This window comes from Pygocentrus nattereri, chromosome 29 (genome assembly GCF_015220715.1).
Source record: "Pygocentrus nattereri isolate fPygNat1 chromosome 29, fPygNat1.pri, whole genome shotgun sequence".
Taxonomy (NCBI): Eukaryota; Metazoa; Chordata; class Actinopteri; order Characiformes; family Serrasalmidae; genus Pygocentrus; species Pygocentrus nattereri.
Window position 1 is genome coordinate 5,997,784 of NC_051239.1, and position 22,586 is coordinate 6,020,369.

General features: G+C 42.6%; 1 protein-coding gene across 1 annotated transcript; it reads right to left on the reverse strand.

Moving 5' to 3' along the window:
* Positions 1-844: 844 nt before the first annotated feature.
* fam160b2 (family with sequence similarity 160 member B2) lies at positions 845-20,923 on the reverse strand. The gene is made up of 17 exons (XM_017682605.2): positions 20,696-20,923; positions 19,440-19,518; positions 17,717-17,886; positions 17,138-17,242; positions 15,612-15,731; positions 15,210-15,368; positions 12,248-12,444; positions 11,752-11,860; positions 11,155-11,231; positions 10,314-10,512; positions 9,484-9,644; positions 9,212-9,340; positions 7,923-8,013; positions 6,734-6,877; positions 6,479-6,619; positions 5,536-5,636; positions 845-3,452 (listed from the first exon to the last, which is right to left on the reverse strand). Exons 1-17 carry the CDS (start codon positions 20,744-20,746, stop codon positions 3,326-3,328), a joined length of 2,160 nt encoding a protein of 719 aa, XP_017538094.2. The 5' UTR covers positions 20,747-20,923; the 3' UTR covers positions 845-3,325.
* Positions 20,924-22,586: the final 1,663 nt, after the last annotated feature.

Here is a 22,586-nt window from a genome sequence, read left to right on the forward strand (position 1 = left end):
ATTTGTCCATTGGCTTCTATTATGTGTCAACAGGTTTTCTGTCCTTTCACTGCAGAGAAACACGCTGACATTTTCTGTGGTAATTTACTGCAAACTAGAGACGCAGCACACAGATTAGGCTGAGTAGAAGGCCCAGTCCCATTTCTTATTTTTACCCTTACCCCTTGTTTTCGAGTGTCTTCATTCTCCTTGGAACTGAGTTATAGAGCGCCGCTCTGTAGGCGACCCTGCCCGTCTGCAGGGACAGCAGAGGAGGGGAAAGTTCAGCTCCTCACTGCTGGGCTTTAGTTACATTTAGGGCATCATGTGCCTTCAAAGAGGGGGGCAATTATTTATTATCACCCACCACTAATTCTTCAGTGATATGAAGCTGAAGTCAGATATTCTCCAGATTCTTGTTAGAATTTTCCCGTTCCACCTTAAATGGAGCTGCAGTTGTGATGCCCGAGGTGCCAGAATGTAACTGCTGCATCATTTAAGGTGGAATGGGAAAATTAGCCAGCTACCGAGAAATCAGCAAACTATTGATTTTTTAAGCTTGTTATGAAGAAAAGGACCATAATACATTGAAATGACATGAAACTAATATAATATGATGATTTTTAACAGAGAAAATTCTCACATTTGTGGGTTTCTTTGGTCACTTGCGCAGAAATCTTACCTACCCCTCTAACTCAACAGAAGTCAGGACACCCTACTCCTCGACGTGAACACGCCAAACGGAGAGCCAGGTGTTAAGCGGTAGGGACGAGGGGAGAAATGGGACTGGGCCTAAGCCTACCTGAATACACACTCAATGACATCACTGGTAATTGAATGTAGAATTAAGACACCACGCTCCTGCTGATCTCGCTTCTCCATAGAAAGTGATCTTCATTGAGAAAAGTAGCAACACAGACTTCAACACTCAAAAAAACATAATTGCACACCCCTCAACTTTTGGTTCAGCTCTGTGACATTGAAATTAAAATAGACACGATGATTAATATCCATACTTAAATTACCACATCAGAAAGATAAAGAGAACATTTTTAAAAGCTCTTTTTGCTAACATATTTTAAACTCTGTAATAACAACAATAAAAAATAATAATAATAATAATACAAGCACAGAAAAGGTTTCAGTTTCCCCACAAACATCATCATGATCATTTTAAAATCAGGAGAAAGATAATTGCCCCATTCGTCTAAACAGTGACCACTGTGCTATAACGTTTTGGGGAAACTCACAAAGGCTAATTAATCAGCATGTAAAAAAGGTAAAACGAGAGACGTGCCCTATACTGACCCTCTTGGGTCAGTATAGGGCTTCACCAAACACGCTCAGCTGAACAGGAGCATTTGACCGTGCAGTGAGAAACGCTCAGGGCCTTTTCAGAGCCTTCAGATGAGAGTCCTACAGTCCCAGAGGGCCGGAGCACTGTACAGTTCAATGACCGAAACAGTCGATTCAAGCCACTGATGCACTAAAATAGATAAAATTGCATTGAAATGTACTTGATATCGTTTTCGGGTGAAAACTGCATTATTGTTTTTAGTAGGGCTGCATGATGAATCATGTTTTTATCAGTTATCAGTCTATACCAGTTTATGTATTCAACACATCGGTAAGGACTGCAAGGATGGAACAAATTCCGCGTGTGACCAAAGTGATGTAAATAGATGAGCGGAAACGTAGCACTGGACACGGGACGAGTTTTTCACTGCGCTGGGTTTGAACCCCGTTCTCTCGTGGAGATCGATTTACTTCACCATCCAGCTAAACAGATGATTCCAAAATACACACAAGCTCAAAAACAGCTCCATCCTGAACTACTAACCTGTAAACACGTTTACACGGTCATGCCTATTCTCACTCCGAGCGTACGGTGCGCCGACTGTATGGTAAGACATGCCGCTGCTGCCGGAACAAAACCTCTTTTTCAGCTTTTGGCATAATCTGATAATGCCTTTTGTTTGTATGTTATGTGCACGTTTCACAATGAATGGACCCAAAGAAATGACCCAAAATCTGGTTCCACTGACCTACAATGAAAGTAAGGCACGTTTTTTTCCTTCTACTGTAAAGCTACCATTTCGGAGATACAAGGTTTTGTTCTGACAACAGCGATACAAAGCAGTAGTGGCTCCTGTTACAACAAACCTGCATCATCATAAGGAGCCCTTAAACCAATTAAATATATATTTTTTTCCTTTGTGGATGCCATTATAGAAAATAAAAGTACACACAGACCACAAACAGGAACAGAACAAAAAATCCAGACTTTTTTCAGACTTAAAGTACCTCATGAAAGAACTCGCACATTTCGCAGGCTCCAAATTCTCCACAAGGGGGCACCATTAGCAAACGGCTTTTGATGGTTAGTAAGAGCAGTGCAGTGCCATGTTTGCTGTAACCCCAGATTAAAGATGAGCGGTTTGTTAGATTTTTGTTTTCGCAGCAAAAAAGGTATTTGTGGCACATGCACTCAGAGGCGCACTATGTTAATAATCAGTTATTGCTTCGCACATCATCATGGTGATCTCAAACAGCTTTATCGAGCATCATGTTTAAAGTCATATCGTGCAGCCCTAGAAAACAACCTGTGCAGTGCTGCAGCCCCCTCTAAGCACCCTGCGTCAGATCCGGAGTGAAAGACTTAAGTCTTCTTATGTCAAACTACATAATTTTGTACCTGGTGCCAAGGACATAGAGCTGTTTCTAGTCGCTATTCCAGTCGCAATAAATAAGCTAGTAAATCATCATTTAATAAGACTACCAGCTTACTAACCAGGACAGGCCTGTAAAATAAGCAGCTTTGTAAAGACACCTGCAGGTCAGGGGACGGTGACCTCTGTCCCCAACATACTGCACATGGCAGATTCAAAGCTGTATTACTTTATAAGTTTAAAAGGAATCGATAAACCAAACATGCGAACGTACCTAACAGCTGACCATTATTAAATAATGTCGCTTGTTTGACTGAACTTTTCCTGCAAGACCCTCTTTTGCAGGCGCTGAAGAATATTCTTCATAAAAAACAGTGGAAGATTCAAAGGTACTACGGTAAGTCTGATTTGCCTAATAGCAGTAGTGTATGTCTCATAGTTTTCATTGTTAATAAATGTCAAGGTCGAAGCTGAAATGAACCCCTACACCCAACACCTGACCAACTGTGTGTATGTGCAATATACTGAGTGTACCAATGACATTTTCCAAACACCAGTGTACTGCACCCTGCAAAACAGCGCCAGCCCCACGTTACTCTGTGCAAACAGACGTGAACTGAGGCAACTGCTTAACTGATGTCGTCCTTTAGACACTGAAGACTCGGTACTGTCCTTATTTAAGGGCTGAAGGCAGTAAGATGTTCGTGGTCACCCACAGGGAGTTTGACGAAGGCTATAGCTGCGAGCTCCTTACAGAACTCCTCGAGCACGATCACTCCTTTTAATAGGGTGGCGTGATCCATCCTGGGAAAGAAAAAAGAGGAAAAAAATCTTATTTAGGTGTTACGGTGCGACTTTTGTGTCAAAAATCCATCAGTGTTCTCAACCTCTTAAACTCCGTGAGACCACCGTTGGTTCCAAAACACACTTCATCATATTCTTCATAACTTTCATATTTCATAAGCTCCATTCAGAAGCTGGGCGTCGTGTGAGGCTGTAGCTCTTCTCTCCAGTCTAATAGACGGTGACGTCATTTTAAACCCTTATAATAAAAGAAGCTGAACTTTGTTTTTCTACTGAAAGTCGACCCGTTTTTCCCCAAATCTGGGCTCTAAACTATAAACAGACCTCTTCAGTGATCTGCTCTGTAAAAAATATTTGGGCTTTCAGCAGTAAATTGTAAGCAGAGCAATATGTGTGATCATAAAACACACGTTCTGTTCATTTGAATTCAATTTAAAATAAATAAAATAAAAATCTGCATTTATTTTATGCACTTACTGAATAATGTGCCTCAAGATTCGGTCATGTAAATTCAGATGGACAAACTTGGAGCATAAGAGGTTAAGGCTCATTTACGCGCAACGTTCAATCTGGATTTGGACGGAGCCTTCTGACCGTACTCTGCCTTCATTTCGTCCGTATTTATGCACATTCTCTCACATAGGTCACAAAGTAAAGGCTCATTTGTACTCCCTTTATAGAAGAAATGAAGCCGGACCACCGGAAGCCGTCTGGGCAGTGTAGCCAACAGTTCATGCAAGACACGATGCCAGTTTCTCTTCATTTAAACGGCCTCACAGACCACCGCCGTATACACTGGTCTCCCTCAACTCTTTCGTAGTTGCTACTTTTGAACCTCCACCATCGCCATGCTTGCTGCTGTCAGAAAGTTCTCTCTCTAGACTGTCCTCTAGTGGATGTACTGCTTAACACCCATGCCAACATAAAGGATGCAGGGTGTCATGCGGGCAGTGACGGTTACATCGTTTGAAACGGACGTGTTCCTTTTCGTACGTAAAGAGAGTATAAATGAGCTTTCACACTGTGTCAAACGGAAAGGAAAGCAAAGGAAACAACTTATATGTATAAGAAATACTCCGGCATTTTTCAGCCTCATTTCTATCGGCTTCTTCTGCAGCAGATGGTTGACAACAACTCTAAGCGTTTGCCTGTACTGAAAACCTGCTGACTTAAATCCCACTTCACTGGGTCAAACTCCAGTTTAATATGTTGTTATCTAATACTCAGTACAATGGTACTGTATCCCTCAGCCTCTTTGGTTTGATAGAATCCACAATGTAATATTGTTTTCATGTTTTCGCCCATCAATGTTCATCTCACTACACCCAGCATGCACTTTGGAATTTCATTATAATCCCTCGTGTCTGGGACCCCAAGTCAGCCAAAGATGTACTGGCTGATAAAGACGACCAAGCTAGCATCAATGCAACTATTACCTCGGTCTTCGGACAGAACTGTAAAGAAAGCAGTGGTTCTTCCTCTATTCAACACAAAATGTACACTAGATACAAGTTATTTAAGACAGAGAACGGAGGCCAAAAGCCAAATTGAGGTAAAGTTCTCTCCCTTCCTAACTGAGCTTGATGAGTCACTTGACTGATGCACTGACTAATGTAATGTAACGTAACATGTAGACATTTTCTGTAGATACTTGGCTGTTATCTTAAAATTCCTAGAAGTAACATTAGCTATCGGACTTACTTTTGGATTCATCTAGTTAACAGTTAAAAACACATTTCAGAACAGCCTGTCCCCAAGAATCCACCCAGAAGCAGATGCAGTTAGTACATCATCAAATGAGGGTCTTCTCAGACTTTAAACCAGCAAAGCTCACTCTAGACACTACAGTCTCACCGCTGCAGGATGCATGTATGTTTACACTAGCTGTAGTGATGGACACATTCTTCACCCCCCCCAGAGTTGACAGGTTTTCTGTCCTTTCACTAAAGTCTCAGAAACTTGTCGAAATGTTCTGCGATCAGTAATTCAGTAATTGAGGCAGAGATTAAGTTGAAAAATGCCAGACTATTCCTTTAACCTGAGAACATGACTGGAGGAAGAACGTATTGATGATTTCTCTTACATGGTCTCCGCCTCGAGGCCCATCAGCTGCCTCCTGACCATGATGAGTCTCTGTGTGAAGTTGGGGAAGTGCTGGATCCTCTGCATCAGCTCCCCTATCACCTACAGTTAGAGGGAAAATGAGTATTTCACAGTCATGCACATCCTCGTTTACTCCCTCCACATTCGCAGGCCCTCACTCATTCATGCATGCCTTCGCTCGTGCACACCCTCGCCTTCTGGCCACTATGAAAACGTGTGCCTGATACCAATACTGGGTATAGCGTACTGCGGTTTGTTTGGACGACTGAATGTATTCTTATTAACAGAGTCGCAGTGTGTTCACATTACCAGGTTGAAGTGGCACAAATCCGATTTCCTGCTATAATGTGGCTGAAATCTGGTTTTTCCAGGGCCGTGTGGACACGAATCTCCAATCTGGGCCACTTTCATATGTGGTCCTAGATTGGATACGTATCCAATTTGTGGCTGTGCGACCTTAATGTGATGCTTAGATCGGAATGCGTGTGCTTTTTCCGTTACCATGGCAGCAGCGCCCACCAGAAGTTAAAGCCTGTAAACGGTGGGAAAACGACACCTCACCTTTTTCGCCTTTGTCTCGCTCCAATAATGAAGCTGAGAGGTGATCAGAGTCAATGATCTTCTCAGCGAAGCTCGTTCTGCTTGTTAGTTTGTGCTGATGATGCAGTGATTCATTCACGTGACGTGGGATGAGCCCATGCGGTTATTTCAGGAGGCTGGTTCGTTCACATTGTTGACAGTCAACGAATATAAACCATCGTGTCAAAGAGATCGGATTTGAGCAAAAGATCTGATTTAAGCAACGAGGCTTGTAATGTGAACGTAGCCCAAGTCAGCTTGCATAGTCAACATCATGCATGACCTACTGACTAGCCCGTGACTGATTAGTCAGTAACCATTGCAACCCTATTGTTGCTGCTCACCCTGACGAGCATGGAGAAGAGTGAACGGGCTCCAGGACTCAGGTTGATGTAAGGGTCCAGCAGGTACTCATGGAGATGAGGGTGAGGGAACACAGCCAGCCGAGACAGCACAGACGTCACCTGCAGGTTCAGCTCGTACGGCTGACGCGGACGCAGAGGAATAGAGATAAAGTTTTCCAGATACGGACTGGATTTTACGTGATTTTGATAAATGTGATGCGATCTCTTCAGAGTAAGTAACAGTGAAATGGTTACCTGCTCCAGTATGCGTGCTACCCTGTCAAACAGCACTTTGAGGAAGTGGCCTTCATAGAAGTCTGCAGAGATGAAGTGGACATCAAGTGGTTTAGGGGTGTCCGGCCAGCCCCAGTCCGAAGACATGGCTGAACACTCTTTCAGCTGGAGGGAGGGAGAGGGAGAGGGAGAGGGAGAGGGAGAGGGAGAGGGAGAGAGAGAGGGAGAGAGAGAGGGAGAGAGAGATAAAGCTGATGAGTGGTGGTTACTCCAGCTAATGAGAAAAGGTAGTGATACTATACCATCAATATGCTGGTTAACAGTGAATGTCCTCATGCCATTTGCAATGTGTAGGTAACAAAATACAGCTTTCATTTCTCATCTAATCACTAATATAGCCTTACAACGGAGCCTGTGGACTAAACCGAGCAGTTACTGGAACTAGACTAAAGCATGTTGATCTTGCTGAATAATGGAGAAATGAATAATGGAGCTTGCATGTTACATTAATATGGAAACATTTAGGTTAATATGTAAATTATGCTCATGAACTCTTACATTTTTACCATGGCGATGTTGTATGTTTGCGTACAGCATGTGGGCTGCATTCCTGAAGATACCTGAATCTGAAGAAGTCAAAGTTACTGTGGTACTCAGGCCAGTCTGAGGCCAAACCACAGCTGTTCTAAGGTCAGCTCAGAACCCCTCACTGTTCACTGTGTACTTTCATCGCTTCTTCTACACTGAAGCAAAACCCTACAGAAAGTTCTGAGGACCTCAGTGTCCTAACGCTAGTTACGAACGCTGGCTAATTACTGAAGCAAACGCGGATATTAACGGTTGCTAAGCAGTGATCGGAAGGTTTAGAAAATAACGTCAGATTTTGATTGGCCACAATACGGTGATGGCACTCGCAGAACACAAATCAAATTTCAGCATCCCAGAAATACGGCATAAACAATATTCTGGGCCCATTTGATTGGGTGGCCTGGAAACTGTGGCTGCAGCCCTGAGTAGACCGTTTCATCGGAATAGCGTTTCTACGTTTAATCTCATGAATGGAGGAAAGCGAAAAACCATTCTAAACTACCGAGGTCTGGACCTTGGTGTCCTCATAGCTAGTTCCAGCCATGGTCCTGGAAGTCCATACGTATGTTTAGGAACAGCTGGTGTCATTGTTGTTTAGAAGTGAGACTGAGACGTTACTTACCGATTTAAGAGCATCATGGACATACGTGTCATATCCTGCTCCCTGCACATGTTGAGTTGTTTTTGCTTCTTGAGGTACCAAACAGAGAAAACTGTAAAAGAGCAGATCACAAAAAAAAGACTGTGACAGTAGATTTAGCAGATAGTAGATAGTAGATAGTAGCAAATCTATACCAGCACATATTCACATACACATTATATCAAATGCAGTGCAATACTGGTGTATATTAATGTGCATGTTTAGACTCTTTAACGTGCATTTTTAAAATATACTTCTATATACTGTTCTATATAAAATATACTGTTTATTTTTGTATGTAAGTACTATAAGGGGGCTATGCACCTAGGGCAAAGGTCACTAATAGGCAGACCATTGTCCGAGTCCGGACCCAGACACTGTCCTATGCGGACCTGAACCTATAAATGATAAACTTTGGAGAATGATTTCATTTCGACAGGGTTGTCCTATTTTAATCAACATAACTTGTCTAGCCTTTACGGCTGCTTTAGCAGCTGGAGACTCACAGACCAATCACATGCATTGTAAATATCACATGTGATGCTACTCAGCCAATCAGATCTGTGTATTACGATGAGCAGAGATTCGAGTGAGTGACGCCACGCAGGGGAGGTCCGAGGCGAGAAACAGCAGTCAGAGAAGAAAGTGAGTCAGAGGGAAGTTATTTCACATGGTGTGATCTTAAAAGAGAAAATTGATGATAGATGTTGTTGGAATATCACTGAATTGTACTTTATTTGATTTGATATTCAGTTGTTGACTGTATAAGATGTTGATATTCCTACTAGGCTACTTCAATACAGAGTATATGGGACTGAATCCTGATGCAAGTTAGACATTATGATGTGATGAGGAAATTTTCTCTAACTGGAACTTATTGAATTTTAATTAAAGAGCCCTGACCTAGGATGTTCACTCACCTTCACAAATGTGTAAATGTGATGTGACAGTAATCGTGGTTTGATTTGATGACAGAAGTGGTTGGACTTACTTTTTCGGACATCTCTGAAGATTTCTATCTAAACTTTATAATTAATGCACATTTTAGCCATGAAAAATGTGCCAGCTTTTGTTTTTAGATGCTGGCACAATATAGGGCAGTTGTATTTATTTTCTCTAAAAAAAAAAAAAAAAAAAAAAAAAAAAAAAATTATATATATATATAGTGAAAAATTATACTACGGATCTGACAATCAAAATATCTGTTCTGAATTGTAAAACTGTACTAGAGGGTTCAACACACATAAAAGCAAAATCAGTACTTGCTTTACCTGTTAACAGTTTCGGCTATCTGTGTTCGTGAACTAGACTTCCTCTCGTCCCGATGACTGGACAGAGACAGCAGAGGCTCAGAGCCACTGAACTCATTGTCTGTGAAGAAAGGATCCTCCTCCAGCTCCCTGAGTGAGAGAAAGAGACACACACACACACACGCGCACACGCGCACACACACGCACACACACGAGTAAGAGAAAACATTTAATGCCATAACGACCTGACTTGCCGTATTAATTATTAACGTTTTAATAGCTTTTCTACACACTCAGACTCTTCCAGATCAAGGTCTGCTCCAGGTCTTTCCTCCCCAGAACCCGGCAGCCTATAGCAGCGGCTCTCCAGGTTCCGCAGCACCAGATTGGTCAGGATGTTTCTGTCTGGCTTCTTCAGGAGCTCCTCAAACAATCTTAAGGTAGTGACACTAATCTACAATTTAAAATAATGAATAAAGAAATGATCAATATTATTGCAAAATACACAAGAGTATCCACCAAGTGTGAAAATCTCTGACCTCACATTTCACTGGATTACAAATCTTTAGTAAAAGATCAGCGCATCATCAAATCTCACGTTTTATCATGGTTTGATTATTTTGGTATGATTCATAATTATTATTTAAAAATAAACTGAACAGAAAAATGTGACTGCTTGAACACAACAGTAATGCTGATGCAGAAAAGTGGCTATTTCTCCCATTCGTCTACTTTTTTCCCAATAAAGACATATTTTTGAAGGCAGATCACATGAAAAGAATGTCACACTTCAGTCATGCATGGTCACTTTGGTTAAACAAACCAAAGCGGCAAGTCCTTATTACCCTGAATTAGCTTGCACATTCACTCTGCAATTTTATATATATATATATATATATATATATATATATATATAATCATTCCAGTGCATCCAACAATAAAAGGAAGCCTCGTGCATATTTTTGATCACTATAGAAAACACTCTCTCTTTAAAACGAATGAAGTTTGAATCCCTGTCTTCAGACTGATGCGTCTTTAAACCCCTAGCAATCACAGTGATGGTGGGTCTGAAATATTAAATGTTATAAATCCAACTCTGACATGACCGAGTGTGAACAGACACCTCGTCTGAGATGTGGTCACAGTGCTCAATGAGACTGTAGCGCAGAGTATGTTTGTGGGGGGGTATCTCTGCCCGCTGCTCGTGGTGCGTTTCGCTGCCCAGTAGAAAGTGCACGAGCTCTTGCAGCAGAGCCGGGGAGCGAATGTGACGCACGGAGCACGACAGCAGAGCAGTGTGGACCAGGACCCCAACCTCCGACCTGTACCACCGCACACAAAAAAAACAAAAGTTACTGCAAGTCATAATTCAAAGCTACAGTTATGGCTTTCTAGAATTGCTGGAGTTGCTATGGTAGGTGTTCATTGTCAAGTTAAATAATTCGACAACTTACTGCGAATTTGTATATGTACAAAAATCTGGGATTTAAATTGAACTTCTCGATGTACTCATTTGTGGCAATTTGCAAAATACGGCATAATTCCTATTGTTTCCTCTTACAGCAGGAAACAGAGCCTTTTTAAAAGGTCAAAATACATCAGTAATTACTTGATTACTAATGCAATCAATGGTGACATCCCTAAAATTATAACCTTTTCGACTCCCAACCCTCCAAAAAAACAACAAAAACAAAAAAATACTGGAAATGGGTAATTACACAACAACATGTGGTATAATGTAGATTTTGCATTTAAGGCTTAAACAGTCTGTCTTTCTTTTTCAGCCTGTGTGTGTGACTTAAATAAATAAAGATGTATGACGTGGTCCAAAAAACTCCTGTCATATCCAACCCATCACCTCTGACTTTTAAATGACTATTTCAGGTCTTAGAGATTTGCGTGTTTTGCTACTTTAGTTTTTAACAAAAAATCTGACAAAGTGCAACTTTAGACTGCTAACTCACATCTGTAGCAGCTGAGGTTGAAGGAATCCTATAAGCCACTGCTGGTGAATAGATTTGGCAAGTTTGACAGCAAGAACCTGCCCAAAACACGGAGAGACATGCAGAGACAGAGAGAGAATGTGTGTCAGACGTAGGAACATGCCAAGCTCTATGTTACACTCTGTACCTACTGTTTACTTGGGAATACTTCATAAAAAGAAGACAACAGCAAGCATCCTGTAACACATCAATAACCACTGGTGCACTTTCAGTCCTGATCTACTATTAACAAGCAAGACTGGAGCTGCTAGTAAAACAAGCAAAACATAAAAATTTTATGTTTATTATTTATGCTGTGCTAATTTTGCTGAGGGGTAGTCACTGATTAAAAAGGTCACCTTCATATTCATGTGACTGGTCAGCACAGAAAAATGCTCGACAAAAACTACAATTGCTTTGAGTTGAAATTTTTCAACACGGGGCCTCTGGAGACCTCCACACAAAAGACAGCTTCGCAAGATGAACCAAAAAGCATGTAAAATTCTTCTCTATTATTGAATGCAATAGAAAAAAAGGCACCTCAGTCCACAAAAATCCCAAGTTCCCTATATCAATTACCTTTGTTGCTTCTTTAATGAGCTGGTCACAGTAGTCTAGCCAAGAGAAGAACTTGTCTACATGTTCCTGAGCTGGGAACGAAGGGCTCTCCTCCAAACAGTCTGGAGAACTGTCCAAACAAGGAAATGAACAAACGTCATTTTTTTCAGGAGGGGCTTGGTTTCAGGAAAGGCAGGAATAGCTGTCAAGCATTATATTCCTGAGACATTTCTATAATGAGGAGGACACCCACCAACTGGCCAACGTCGAAGACACTTCTAGGACTAAGTTTAGGGCAAACGGGTAAAGATTATGGCAACTTGCAATTGCCAAAGACAAGTACTATGCCTGTCAGTAAGCAGGCTTCAGAAACCGACACAGCTTAGCTAAGGTACCACCAAAGAATTTGATACACTGATCAGTTCAACGGTTCCTCCTGCACAAACAGTCAAGTTGGGTTTACATGTTTCTCTGGGCCTTGGTGTCCCCAGCTATGCCACAGTCACCCCACGTATACCTCCACTGTTTGAGCGGGTAGCTGTGCAGGTCTGCAGGGTGAAGAGTGGTGGGGATGGTGCTGTACAGTTCACACAGTCTCTGTGCCAGCAGGGCACACAGCGGAGTTTCTTCTGCAAGCAGGTTGGCAGTCTCCTCCTCAGGGATACTCGTCAGGAGCAGCATGCTCTCCATCGCCCGCAGGGCAACACGGCTCATCTGAAACACAGACATCACAAAAAGAACACACTGCTCAACTCTTTGGACTGCAGACAACATAAATACTTTATCATACAGAAGAGCTGTAATCGGTCTTTGAAAGAAGTAAAAACTTTGTCAAACCTTTGCCTTTTTTAAAATTTACAACAAGAAAGCTTACCAATAAGAAACGACGTGATGATTAACTAGGTGTGGGCAATATTTTTAGTGTTTTATTATGCTTATAAAAACTGTATCGTGTTTTTCTGAGTACACGCTGATATGCCAAAGGTCATGGGACAAGACGTCTGGAGGGATGTTCAGCCATGCTGTCCGGATAGCCACCCACCGCTCTGTGGTATTTGTAGATGCAGGATCTCAGGTGTGAATGGACCTCTCCACCCCATCCCATAAATGCCTGATTGGGCTCACGTCAGGCAAAGGTGCAGGCCACATTCCTCTGAACTCTCCAGAACGCTCTAGACAACTTGGGCCCAATGGCATGGCGCATTATCCTGCTGTAATATCCCATCAATGTGGCAGTACATTAAGTCCATGAAGGGCTGCAAATGATCACCAAGCAGTGAAACACAGCTGTGACCGCTCAATGACATGTTCAGGCGGACCAGTGAACCCAACCCATTCCATGAGAACACACCCTGCACTAGTATGGAACTATCAACAGCCTGTACAGTGCCTTGTTGACAACCAGGGTCCATGGCTTCATAGGGTCTGCGCCACACACAAACCCCACCATCAGCTGATACAACTGGTACCGAGACTCAAGTCCACATGTCGCCAGTCCTCTAGGATCCAGTTCGCAACCTCACAAGTTCAGGTGAGGTGCTGTGTCCGGTGCTGTGGTGTTAACAGAGGCACTCTGGGGGGTCTTCTGCTCCTATATCCCATGAAAGCTAAAGAACACAGCACGGACCTGTGGGATATGCGTATGGGGACTCCTGCATTGAATTTAGATGTGATCTGTAGACTCGTTTGTCTCCTCACATGGACAATTCTAGGCCGAAGCTGCCGCTTACAATCATGAAGCACCCGTGGGCAGCCACTCCATTGTCCAATGTGGGTGGTAATGCCTCCTATGACGTGACACTGTGGATCGAGGAATGGTAAATGCCCACTTAACTTTGGGAATGGAACATCCCATCCGTCTGGCACCCAGTATCATGCCTCATTCGAACTCTGATAGGTCACGTCACCTTGCCATGAACACGCTGGCCAGTGTTCAACCTCATTCATCAACACCTCACAACTTATACAGGTGTGGGCATTCCCAAGCCGTCCCCTGAGGTAACGGCAACTCACAATCTATTTACACACTGCTGTCCCATGACTTTTGGCACATCAGTGTATCACAGGTAGTCAATACTGCTAGAACACTGCACAGATCATACAAGAACAATTATAGAGAGCATGTAAACAACAACAACAACAACAACAACAACAACAACAACAACAACAACAACAACAACAACAACAACAACAACAACAACAACAACCCATGTAAAGTAACTGCACAAACTTCAAAGTAGCAAGCAGCCGTTGGACCACTGCGCCATTATTTGGTGTTTTATGCACCTGCCCCCCCGGGCCGCGACGATGATGGCCAGAGAGCCGGCAGAAAGGTGGGGCCCGAACACTCAGCAGCGACGAACCTCGGTGAGGACGCTGGGGAGAGAGCCGCGAGTGTGGAAAGGGCGGAGCGCCAAGCCCGAGCTCTCCCAACATGCGGGAGCAATGGCAGGAGGAGGAGGACGACGCTGGTGCCGGCTACGAGAGGCACCAGAGGAAGGAGCGAGTCCCATGCTCCGCCGCCCGGGCCCTGCCCCCTGTCATGCAGCGTTTGACCCAGACGGCTGAGCTGCCAGCTGGGGGAGACAATGAGGAGGCGGAGCGGCGAGCTCTCGTTCCCTCTTGGCTCCGGTGCTCACGGTGGCGGGCAGCGTGAGCGCCTTTAAAAAGAGCTGAGAGGGAACAGAGCGATAGAGGGACGAGCAGCAGCAAAAAGAGACTGAAGAGCTGAGGAGCTAGAGGCAGACACTGAAAAGTGGCTAGCATAGCTTTGGTTTCGGTTGATTGAGCGTGGAAATTAAGATATGGCTTTGTGCAAATGTAACAATACACCAGGGTCTTTAAGTAAAATTCTGTAAGGTCCAGTTAAAGAACATTTCTAGAACATCATCTTGTCTAACTTGCATTATGATTCAGTGCCATATACTGTAAAATGAAGATGCCTAGTAGGAATATCAACATCTTATATAGTCAACAACTGAACGTCAAATCAACTGAAGTACAATTCAGTCATATTTCAACATTTGCTTCTCGCCTCTTCCCTCCCCTGTGTGCGACACTCATATGAGTCTCAGTGCTCGTCATAATGCACAGATCTGATTGGCTGAGTAGCGCCACGTGTGCCATTTTCAAAGCATGTGATTTGTCTGCGAGTCTCCCGGGCCGCTAAACCGGTACAGTACTGACTAGAAATGACAGGCCATTTAAAAAAAGAACCATCCTCTCGAAATTAATTCATTCTTCATAGTTTATCAGTTGTAGGTCCAGGTCCACATTGGACAGCGTCCTACGTGGTCCACCTATTAGTGACCTCTGCAATACACTGCATGTCCACCTATACGAACGAACCGTATGTCTGTAAATTATGTAGCTGCTTGTGGCTCGGTTGTTTTAAATCTTCAGTCTAGCTGAAATGATGTCCAAAATCATTCTAATTAGAAAAGCTGAAACACCCCTTAGAACAAACAGCAGGGGTTTACCTGGTTCTTGCCCAGATGAGCGAGGACTTGGATGATGCCTGGCTGGGAGGAGCTGTTTGGGGGGTTAGGACTCTCCGGGCTGGAAGCACCGCTGGAACCTTCTTCTATACTGTCCTCGGAGACAGAGCTGGATCTTTGCGGCTGACCTTCTTTGGTAGTCTGTGATATGGGCGAGTTAAAATTCATCAACCTTTTATTTGTAGAGCACCCTTTTTGAAACAGAACTGCTAAGTAAATCATGGAAACCCTATAATTATATGATTCTAAAATACAAAAAAAAAGATCAGCATAAAAACAAAACACAAAAGGACAATACAAATGGGACAAAAGAAGCTCAAATGCCTCCAAGGGCATGGACAAAGTGAGAGTTTTGCTGTTATACAGCACAATGAGATCACACACCTCTAAGATGTAATTAAGAACATATGGATCTTTCTTCACTCGAGAACAAACAGCAAACAAAAACTGGGCCTCTTCTTTCTCTGTCTGGGAGTTGGGGAGTCCACACAGACGAATCAGCTTCTGCAGTGTGAAAACGGACCAAAATAAGAAAGGAAAAAAAATTAAAAAGGCTGATACACAGAACGGCTTACAGAAATTCCCCCCAATTCTCCAGAAACGTAAGATGACTATTAGCTGCCAATAATTGCAACTAGAAATTTAATTGTCTTTCTTTTGCTCGCTGTATGTAAGTCTATTAAACCTCTTCAATTCCTTAGGACCACCGGTGGTTCCCAAATGTACTTCATCATATTCTTCATAACGTTCATATTCCATAAGCTCCGTTCAGAAGCTGGGCGTCGTGTGAGGCTGTAGCTCTTCTCTCCAGTCTAATAGACGGTGACGTCATTTTAAACCCTTATAATAAAAGAAGCTGAACTTTGTTTTTCTACTGAAAGTCGACCCGTTTTTCCCCCAAATCTGGGCTCTAAACTATAAACAGACGGCGTCTCTTCAGTGATCTGCTCTGGAAACATGACTTTTATAAAATAACACAAAGAGCGGCGGAGATTTTGGGCTTTCAGCAGTAAATTGTAAGCGTATAGTGATATGTGTAGATCATAAAACACACGTTCTGTTAATCTGAGGGGAGCTTTTAAAATAAATAAATAAAATAAAATAAAAATATACATTTATTTCATGCATTTAGTGAATAATTTGCCCTATGATTTGGTCACGTAAATTCAGATGGACAAACCAAAATATACCTTGGAGAATAAGAGGTTAAAGTGCAGGCCTAGATCAGAGTTATAGTAGCAGGCTTTCATTGTTTTTGTGAGACCTTTAACTGTCCTCTCTCTCATTCACTGTAGTAACTATTAAAGTACAAGCTTGAAAGTGGCCAAACTGGCTAAATAGCCACCTTACTTGACAGTTGTGTTTACTTAGACACCAACGTTGGCTGTGCTGTCGAATCAATATGAGCACACACACTCGCACAAATGTCAACAGTTACACAAAACTATACGCAGAGTTACGCAAAGCTACAAGTTCTTTAAAAGACTGAAGCTTGAATTTGCCATATAGCTAACAAATAAACAGACATGACACAGTGAGGCTCTCTAAACATGTTAGAGCACAAACTTAGACGTGTTTTGCTCTCATAAGCCCATAAAATCTCAGGCAATGTCTTAACTGCTTTCCTTCATTTACATTTATAAGCCTCCACCCAACACACCCAAGTCACTTTTTTATTGCAGTATACATTTTTAAATTACAGTACAAGCTAAAGCGACCAAATAAGCTGATCTTGCTTGAAAAAGAATGAGCTTTTATGTTTTCCATAACAATCCAGCAATGTGTTTTTTGGCAGACATTAAAATGTAGTGCTGTCTAACAGTTTGTTGTGTCTACACACTGTGCTACTATTCAATAACATTAGCACTGTTAGTACCAGCACTGCGGATGAGCTAAATTGTCTCTCTCACCTGTACAGGTCGATACACATTGATTATGTGGAGCACAGGCTTCTGGATCTGGGTCAGGACCTTCGAGAAGAAGAGCAAGACCTGCTGGCTCATTCCAGGAGGATACTGCACGAAAAAGAGAACATGCAGGTGAGTTTTCAGCTCTTCAGAGTCTAAAGAAGCCTTTTAAGCTCCCAGTGGGGTGGAAAAAGGGGGCAGTCGTGGGCTGGAGGTTAAGGAACCGGCCCTGCGACCAGAAGGTTGTTGGCTTGATCCTCAGAGTCGACGGTACGTGACTGAGGTGTCCTTGAGCAAAGCACCTAACCCCCCAACTGCTCCCCATGTGCTGCGGATACGGCTCTGGGCAAGTGTGCTAAGGGCGCCCTGGTGTGTGTCTTCACTAGTGTGTATGTGGTGTTGTATGTGGAGGTGGAATAATAAGTGTATGATGATGTAATCCGTGTATGATGATGATGTTTTTGTCCTAAAATCTGATATTTCATGTTGGGCTAAATCATTTCAGAAATGATCTTAATCAAATCGAATGGTTTGAGGTTGTAGATCTACACCCTGGCTGCCTTGTAACAGAGTGCGAGTTACCTGTGCCTTTCCCAGCGTGCAGAGCGTCTCCAGTATTTTATGTTGGAGCAGGTACTCCATGCAGGCTCCAGTCTCCTCCACCTCCTGCTGCTTCTCCTCGTACACCAGGATATCCAGCATCTGTTTCAGCCTCCATGGGATGTCTGTCTGCTTCACAGGCCGAGTCTCATCTACACAGTGCAGAAGAAGACAGTTCGGACAGCTCTGCTCTCAAACACGCTCAACATACAGATTTTAAAGTTAACCAAAAAATCAGAGCTGACATCATCCTATCATTTAAAAATACTAAATTCTTGTTTTCCATTAAAAAGCTGTGATTTTAGCCCCGCCTCTAAAACAGCTTTTGTATTCTGATTACATCACTATGCACCAGCGGGCAGGAACAAATAATATCAACTAATAATATCGTGTTTCCCCGCCTTCCCACCTATTATCAAGAGAAAATGCTCAGCTAGCTCAGAGACTCTCCCTGATGTGATGTTTCAATCGGAAGTACAACATGGCACGGAGGAAAATGTGTTCGGATTTCCTATTCACACTGGCTTTAAACAAAATTTAGATAATTTACAGGCAAACAAAAGAAAATAAACATTTTCTCTTCTGTATATAGTACTAATACCAGTAATAATAATAATGATAATGATACATTATTTCTATAGGAGCTCTTTGGGTTCACAAATTTGTTGAATAGAATAAACAATAAAACAAAACAAAATAAAAAAATTCAGTAGCCTTTAAAAGGAAATAGCAGGCACTTCCAAAAGAGCATGTATATCTAAAACTGAAATAAAAAAAACCTGCTTAAAATGTTGCTAATAAACACATATTTAAACACAGCTTGTATTCAAATTTCGTAGACATCCTAGGCTACATTCACATCACAACCCTCAGAGCTCAAACCAGACATTTTGCTCAGATCTGATCTCTCAGACTCGACGGTTCACACTTGTTTACGTAAGCGACTCAAATCTGTGATTATTGTGAACGAACCGGCGTCCTGAAGTGACCCGCATGCGCACATCATATTTAATATCATGACATGAATGATTGGCGTATGTCACGAACAGCGAACCAACTAACGAGCAGAACGAGCTTCGCTGAGAAGATCATCAACTCTGATCAGCTCTCAGCTTCATTATTAGAGCCAGACGAAGGAGAAAAAGATGAGATGAGCTGCTTTTCCACCGTTTACAGGCTTTAACGCCTGTTCGGCGCTGTTGCCATGGTAACGCCGAATGACGGCGCACATGCAGTGGAAAATAAGCGCATGAATTCCGATCTGAGCGTCACATTAAGGTCACATGACCATGAATCGGATACGTAGCCGATCTAGGACCACATATGGATGTGGCTCAGGTCGGATTTGAAAAGATCAGATTTGTGTCCACACAGTCCTGAAAACATCAGATCTGAGTCACATTAGAGCAAAAAATCTGATTTGTGCCACTTCAGCCTGGTAATGTGAACACAGCCTTTAATGACAGATTTGAATCACTTACTTAAAGAGTGTGAACTATCCAGTCAGAGAGATCGGATTTGAGCAAAAAGGCTTGTAATGTGAACGTAGCTTATGTGTCTCAGGTTGGATTAAAAAAGATCAGATGTGTGTGTCGACACAGCATCAGATCTGAGTGACATCAGGGCAAAAAAAATTTTGATTTCTTTAACCTGGCAATGCGAATACAGCCCTAAAATAACAGTCATGTCATCACAAAGTGTTTACCTGTAGTTTCTATGTAATAGTTGGTAATTCCTTTCCAGTGATCGACAAAAGAATCTAGCAGGTTGATGGACGGCTCTCTCTGAAACACACACAAAACAGGCAAAGATCACGGATGCTGCAGATAAAAATCCAAGTCTAAACCTGACACAGTATGTTTATAACCTGCACATGACAGCAGTGATTCGAACTTGATTTATAAACACCCCAATACAGCTGACTGACCGGTGCAATAACCAGCACTTCATTTTAAGCATTTCAAAATGACAATGTAATCGAAAGCTCGATCCGCTGTCCTGTTCAGACCTGCAGGACTTGATTAACCCTGCAGGAATGCTGTGCTTTTTTCCGGCCTGGGGGGAAAGCCAGCACAGCAACAGATCCCCACAGAGATTAAAGCTCAGAATTATCAACACAGATGGGTAGTAATGGATCAAGTTCACTGTAGTTTATTAGCATGAACTTCATATGGATGGTTTTTGATACTGAAGACAGAAAGACTGAAAGGATCCCGAAAACAAGAGACTAATAAAGCAGAACAGTTCAGTTCTCGTTCTGATAGATGCTGGATGTACTAAGAGGCTCCACTGCAGGTCCACCTTGTACTCAGTACCTGTGTTTGGACCTGATCCCCTTCCACTCAAGCTGGATTTGGGTAGTTTAGTTAGCTATTTCGCTTTGTGTCACGACGCTGAACCTGGCGTATCAGGCTCTGGACCAGTTCCACCTTAAAAGGTATCATTTAAACGGTACATTTTAAGGTGGACCGGAAAAACTGACTAAAAAGTCGAGGAATCAAGTTAGTTTTTCACTAAAGTAAGAAACCAACACGTTTGGAGTGTATTTTTACGCTCATAACCCACCTTGTAAGGAAAAACAGTGCTGTGCCAGCATTTAACTCGGTCAAATAAAGCGTAAAACATGTCAGGAGGTCTAATAGAAACATCCTGAAAGCAACAGGAGGAAAGTTTGGCATTTCTTAGCCAGAAGCTAGTAAGCTACCAAGCTAATGGACATCATTTTAAGCCTTTATAAAGTATTGACCGAAATGACAGTGCATTATTGTTGGTTTTCTAGCTTTTCCAGGGTGTGTAGAGAACATACGAAGCTAGTTTGGCTCGTTAAGCGTTGTTTACTGAGTTTGCTAATGCTAACGCTAACAGCTGACTGACCCAAATCCAGTTGTTTTCTATACAGAAGCCGCTAATTTAGCGTCAACCCGGCCCAGAAACTCGCAGCAAAGTTACAGTTTTACTCACTGTCTCCAGTGCCTGCTGGAAGAGAGTCGTCAGTTTGTTTAAAACGTCCATGCTCTGCTCTCCTGCAGGTTTCTAGTCATCATAACTCGATGATTTACACGTTTTCAATTCCAACGTTAGCTTAGCTTAGCCGGTTAGTTTGGACACCCAGGTTCGCTTTTTAGCTTTAGCCTTTAGCTGCTCTACGGCGACGCCTGGCGGCCCTCGGAGAAGGAGCTTGTCTAACGTTACAGGGGAGCTCGGCCGATTTTTCAGAAAAAAAATCTGCATAGTTTAAATGGTTGAGACGTAAACAAAGTCATTCAGAGTGGTTTGGTCAGAGGTGTAAAATCCAGGTCCAGAAACTAAAAATCCTGCCCGGGGTTTTGTTCCAACTGCCTGGACTGCTCTGCTGCTGGTTTGATCTAACCAGAGAAGCCAGGCAGTTGGAACAAAATCCCGGGCAGGATTTTTAGTTTCTGGACCTGGATTTTACACCTCTGGGTTTGGTGTGGAATTATTTACAGTGGTGGTGATAGGAACCAGACGTCTGAGGAGTTTAATTCCTCTGACAGCTCCCTCACTGAGCATTATTACATGAAATAGTTAAAGGTGTGCTGCGTTATATTTGACACACTGTTCAATGATAGTTTTGTGAGAAAGTTCTGGTATAAAATGTATTTAGAAACGTTTTTTTATCTATTTATGACAGAGAGGCGGATGCAGGGCACTGTAAAGCAAAATAGTCCCCAAAGAAATGTTTTTTTTTCATTATTTATTTCAGATTTATGACTCTTAAGTATCATCAGCATTATATATAAAAACTCAGAAGGCACATGTAGGTTCATTGGTGGTTTTGGACAGTAAATAAAATTTGTATTGCAGACGTCGGGACCCCTGTAAAGAGTCAAAAATATCCAGCCAACAGCGTCCTGTGTCCACTGATGAAGGACTAGAGGATGACCAACACAAACTGCAGCAGCAGATGAGCTGTCGTCTCTGACTTTACATCTACAAGGTGGACCAACGAGGTAGGAGTGTCTAATAGAGTGGACAGTGAGTGGACACAGTTTAAAAACTCCAGCAGCACTGCTGTGTCTGATCCACTCGTACCAGCACAACACACACTAACACACCACCACCACCACGTCAGTGTTACTGCAGTGCTGAGAATGACCCACCACCCAAACAGTACCTGCTCTGTGAGGGTCCATGGGGGTCCTGACCACTGAAGAACAGGGTAACAGAGTATCAGAGAAACAGATGGACTACAGTCTGTAACTGTAGAACTACAGAGTGCAGCTCTACAGTAAGTGGAGCTGATAAGATGGACAATATATATTGTTTCTGAAGTTGTTCTTTGTTTTTTTCTGCCTATGTGTGAAGCAATGTTTACATATTTAATATCAACATCAACCTGACCCAGAAGCAGCAGATGAAACATTGACCTCATGAAATAATGATGATGAAGATCGGTTTACAGTGTCCCTGTTAAATAAACAAATTAAAGTAGAAATAAAGTGGAGTATAGAGTTTATTTAGAGCAGACAGCCTGCTGCCGGTGTAATGCCCCCTAATCTGTCTGGGAACTCGGCCCTAAAGGAATTAGGCTTATGATCCTGATATGGACCTACACGAAGGTTCAAGGTAAGACCCTGCAAGGAACACTTTGCCTGCTGAGGACAAGAGACAGACAAAAATCTGTAAATAAAGGAAACATCGTCAACAAACTGCTGAACATGCGTAACTGCTAAGCAAATGTTTCCTTGCTTAGTGTCTGCAGGAACTATTTAAAAACCAACCCTGAAATAAATACAGGCAAAGATATCCTGTCTCGTGCAGGGTGTGAGAACAGGCATCACAGTTTCTCCAAGTTCACCTCACCTTTGCAGTCACTGGGCCTCGTTCACCA

Bases quoted from the DNA above. Each gene is read 5' to 3' on its own strand.
- fam160b2 (XM_017682605.2), bottom strand. From the start codon at position 20,746: ATGGACGTTTTAAACAAACTGACGACTCTCTTCCAGCAGGCACTGGAG. The intron at 19,519-20,695 runs GTGAGTAAAACT...TGTGTGTTTCAG, and splicing joins TCCAGCAGGCACTGGAGACA to AGAGAGCCGTCCATCAACCT. The intron at 15,732-17,137 runs GTGAGAGAGACA...TTCACACTGCAG, and splicing joins ATGTGTATCGACCTGTACAG to AAGCTGATTCGTCTGTGTGG.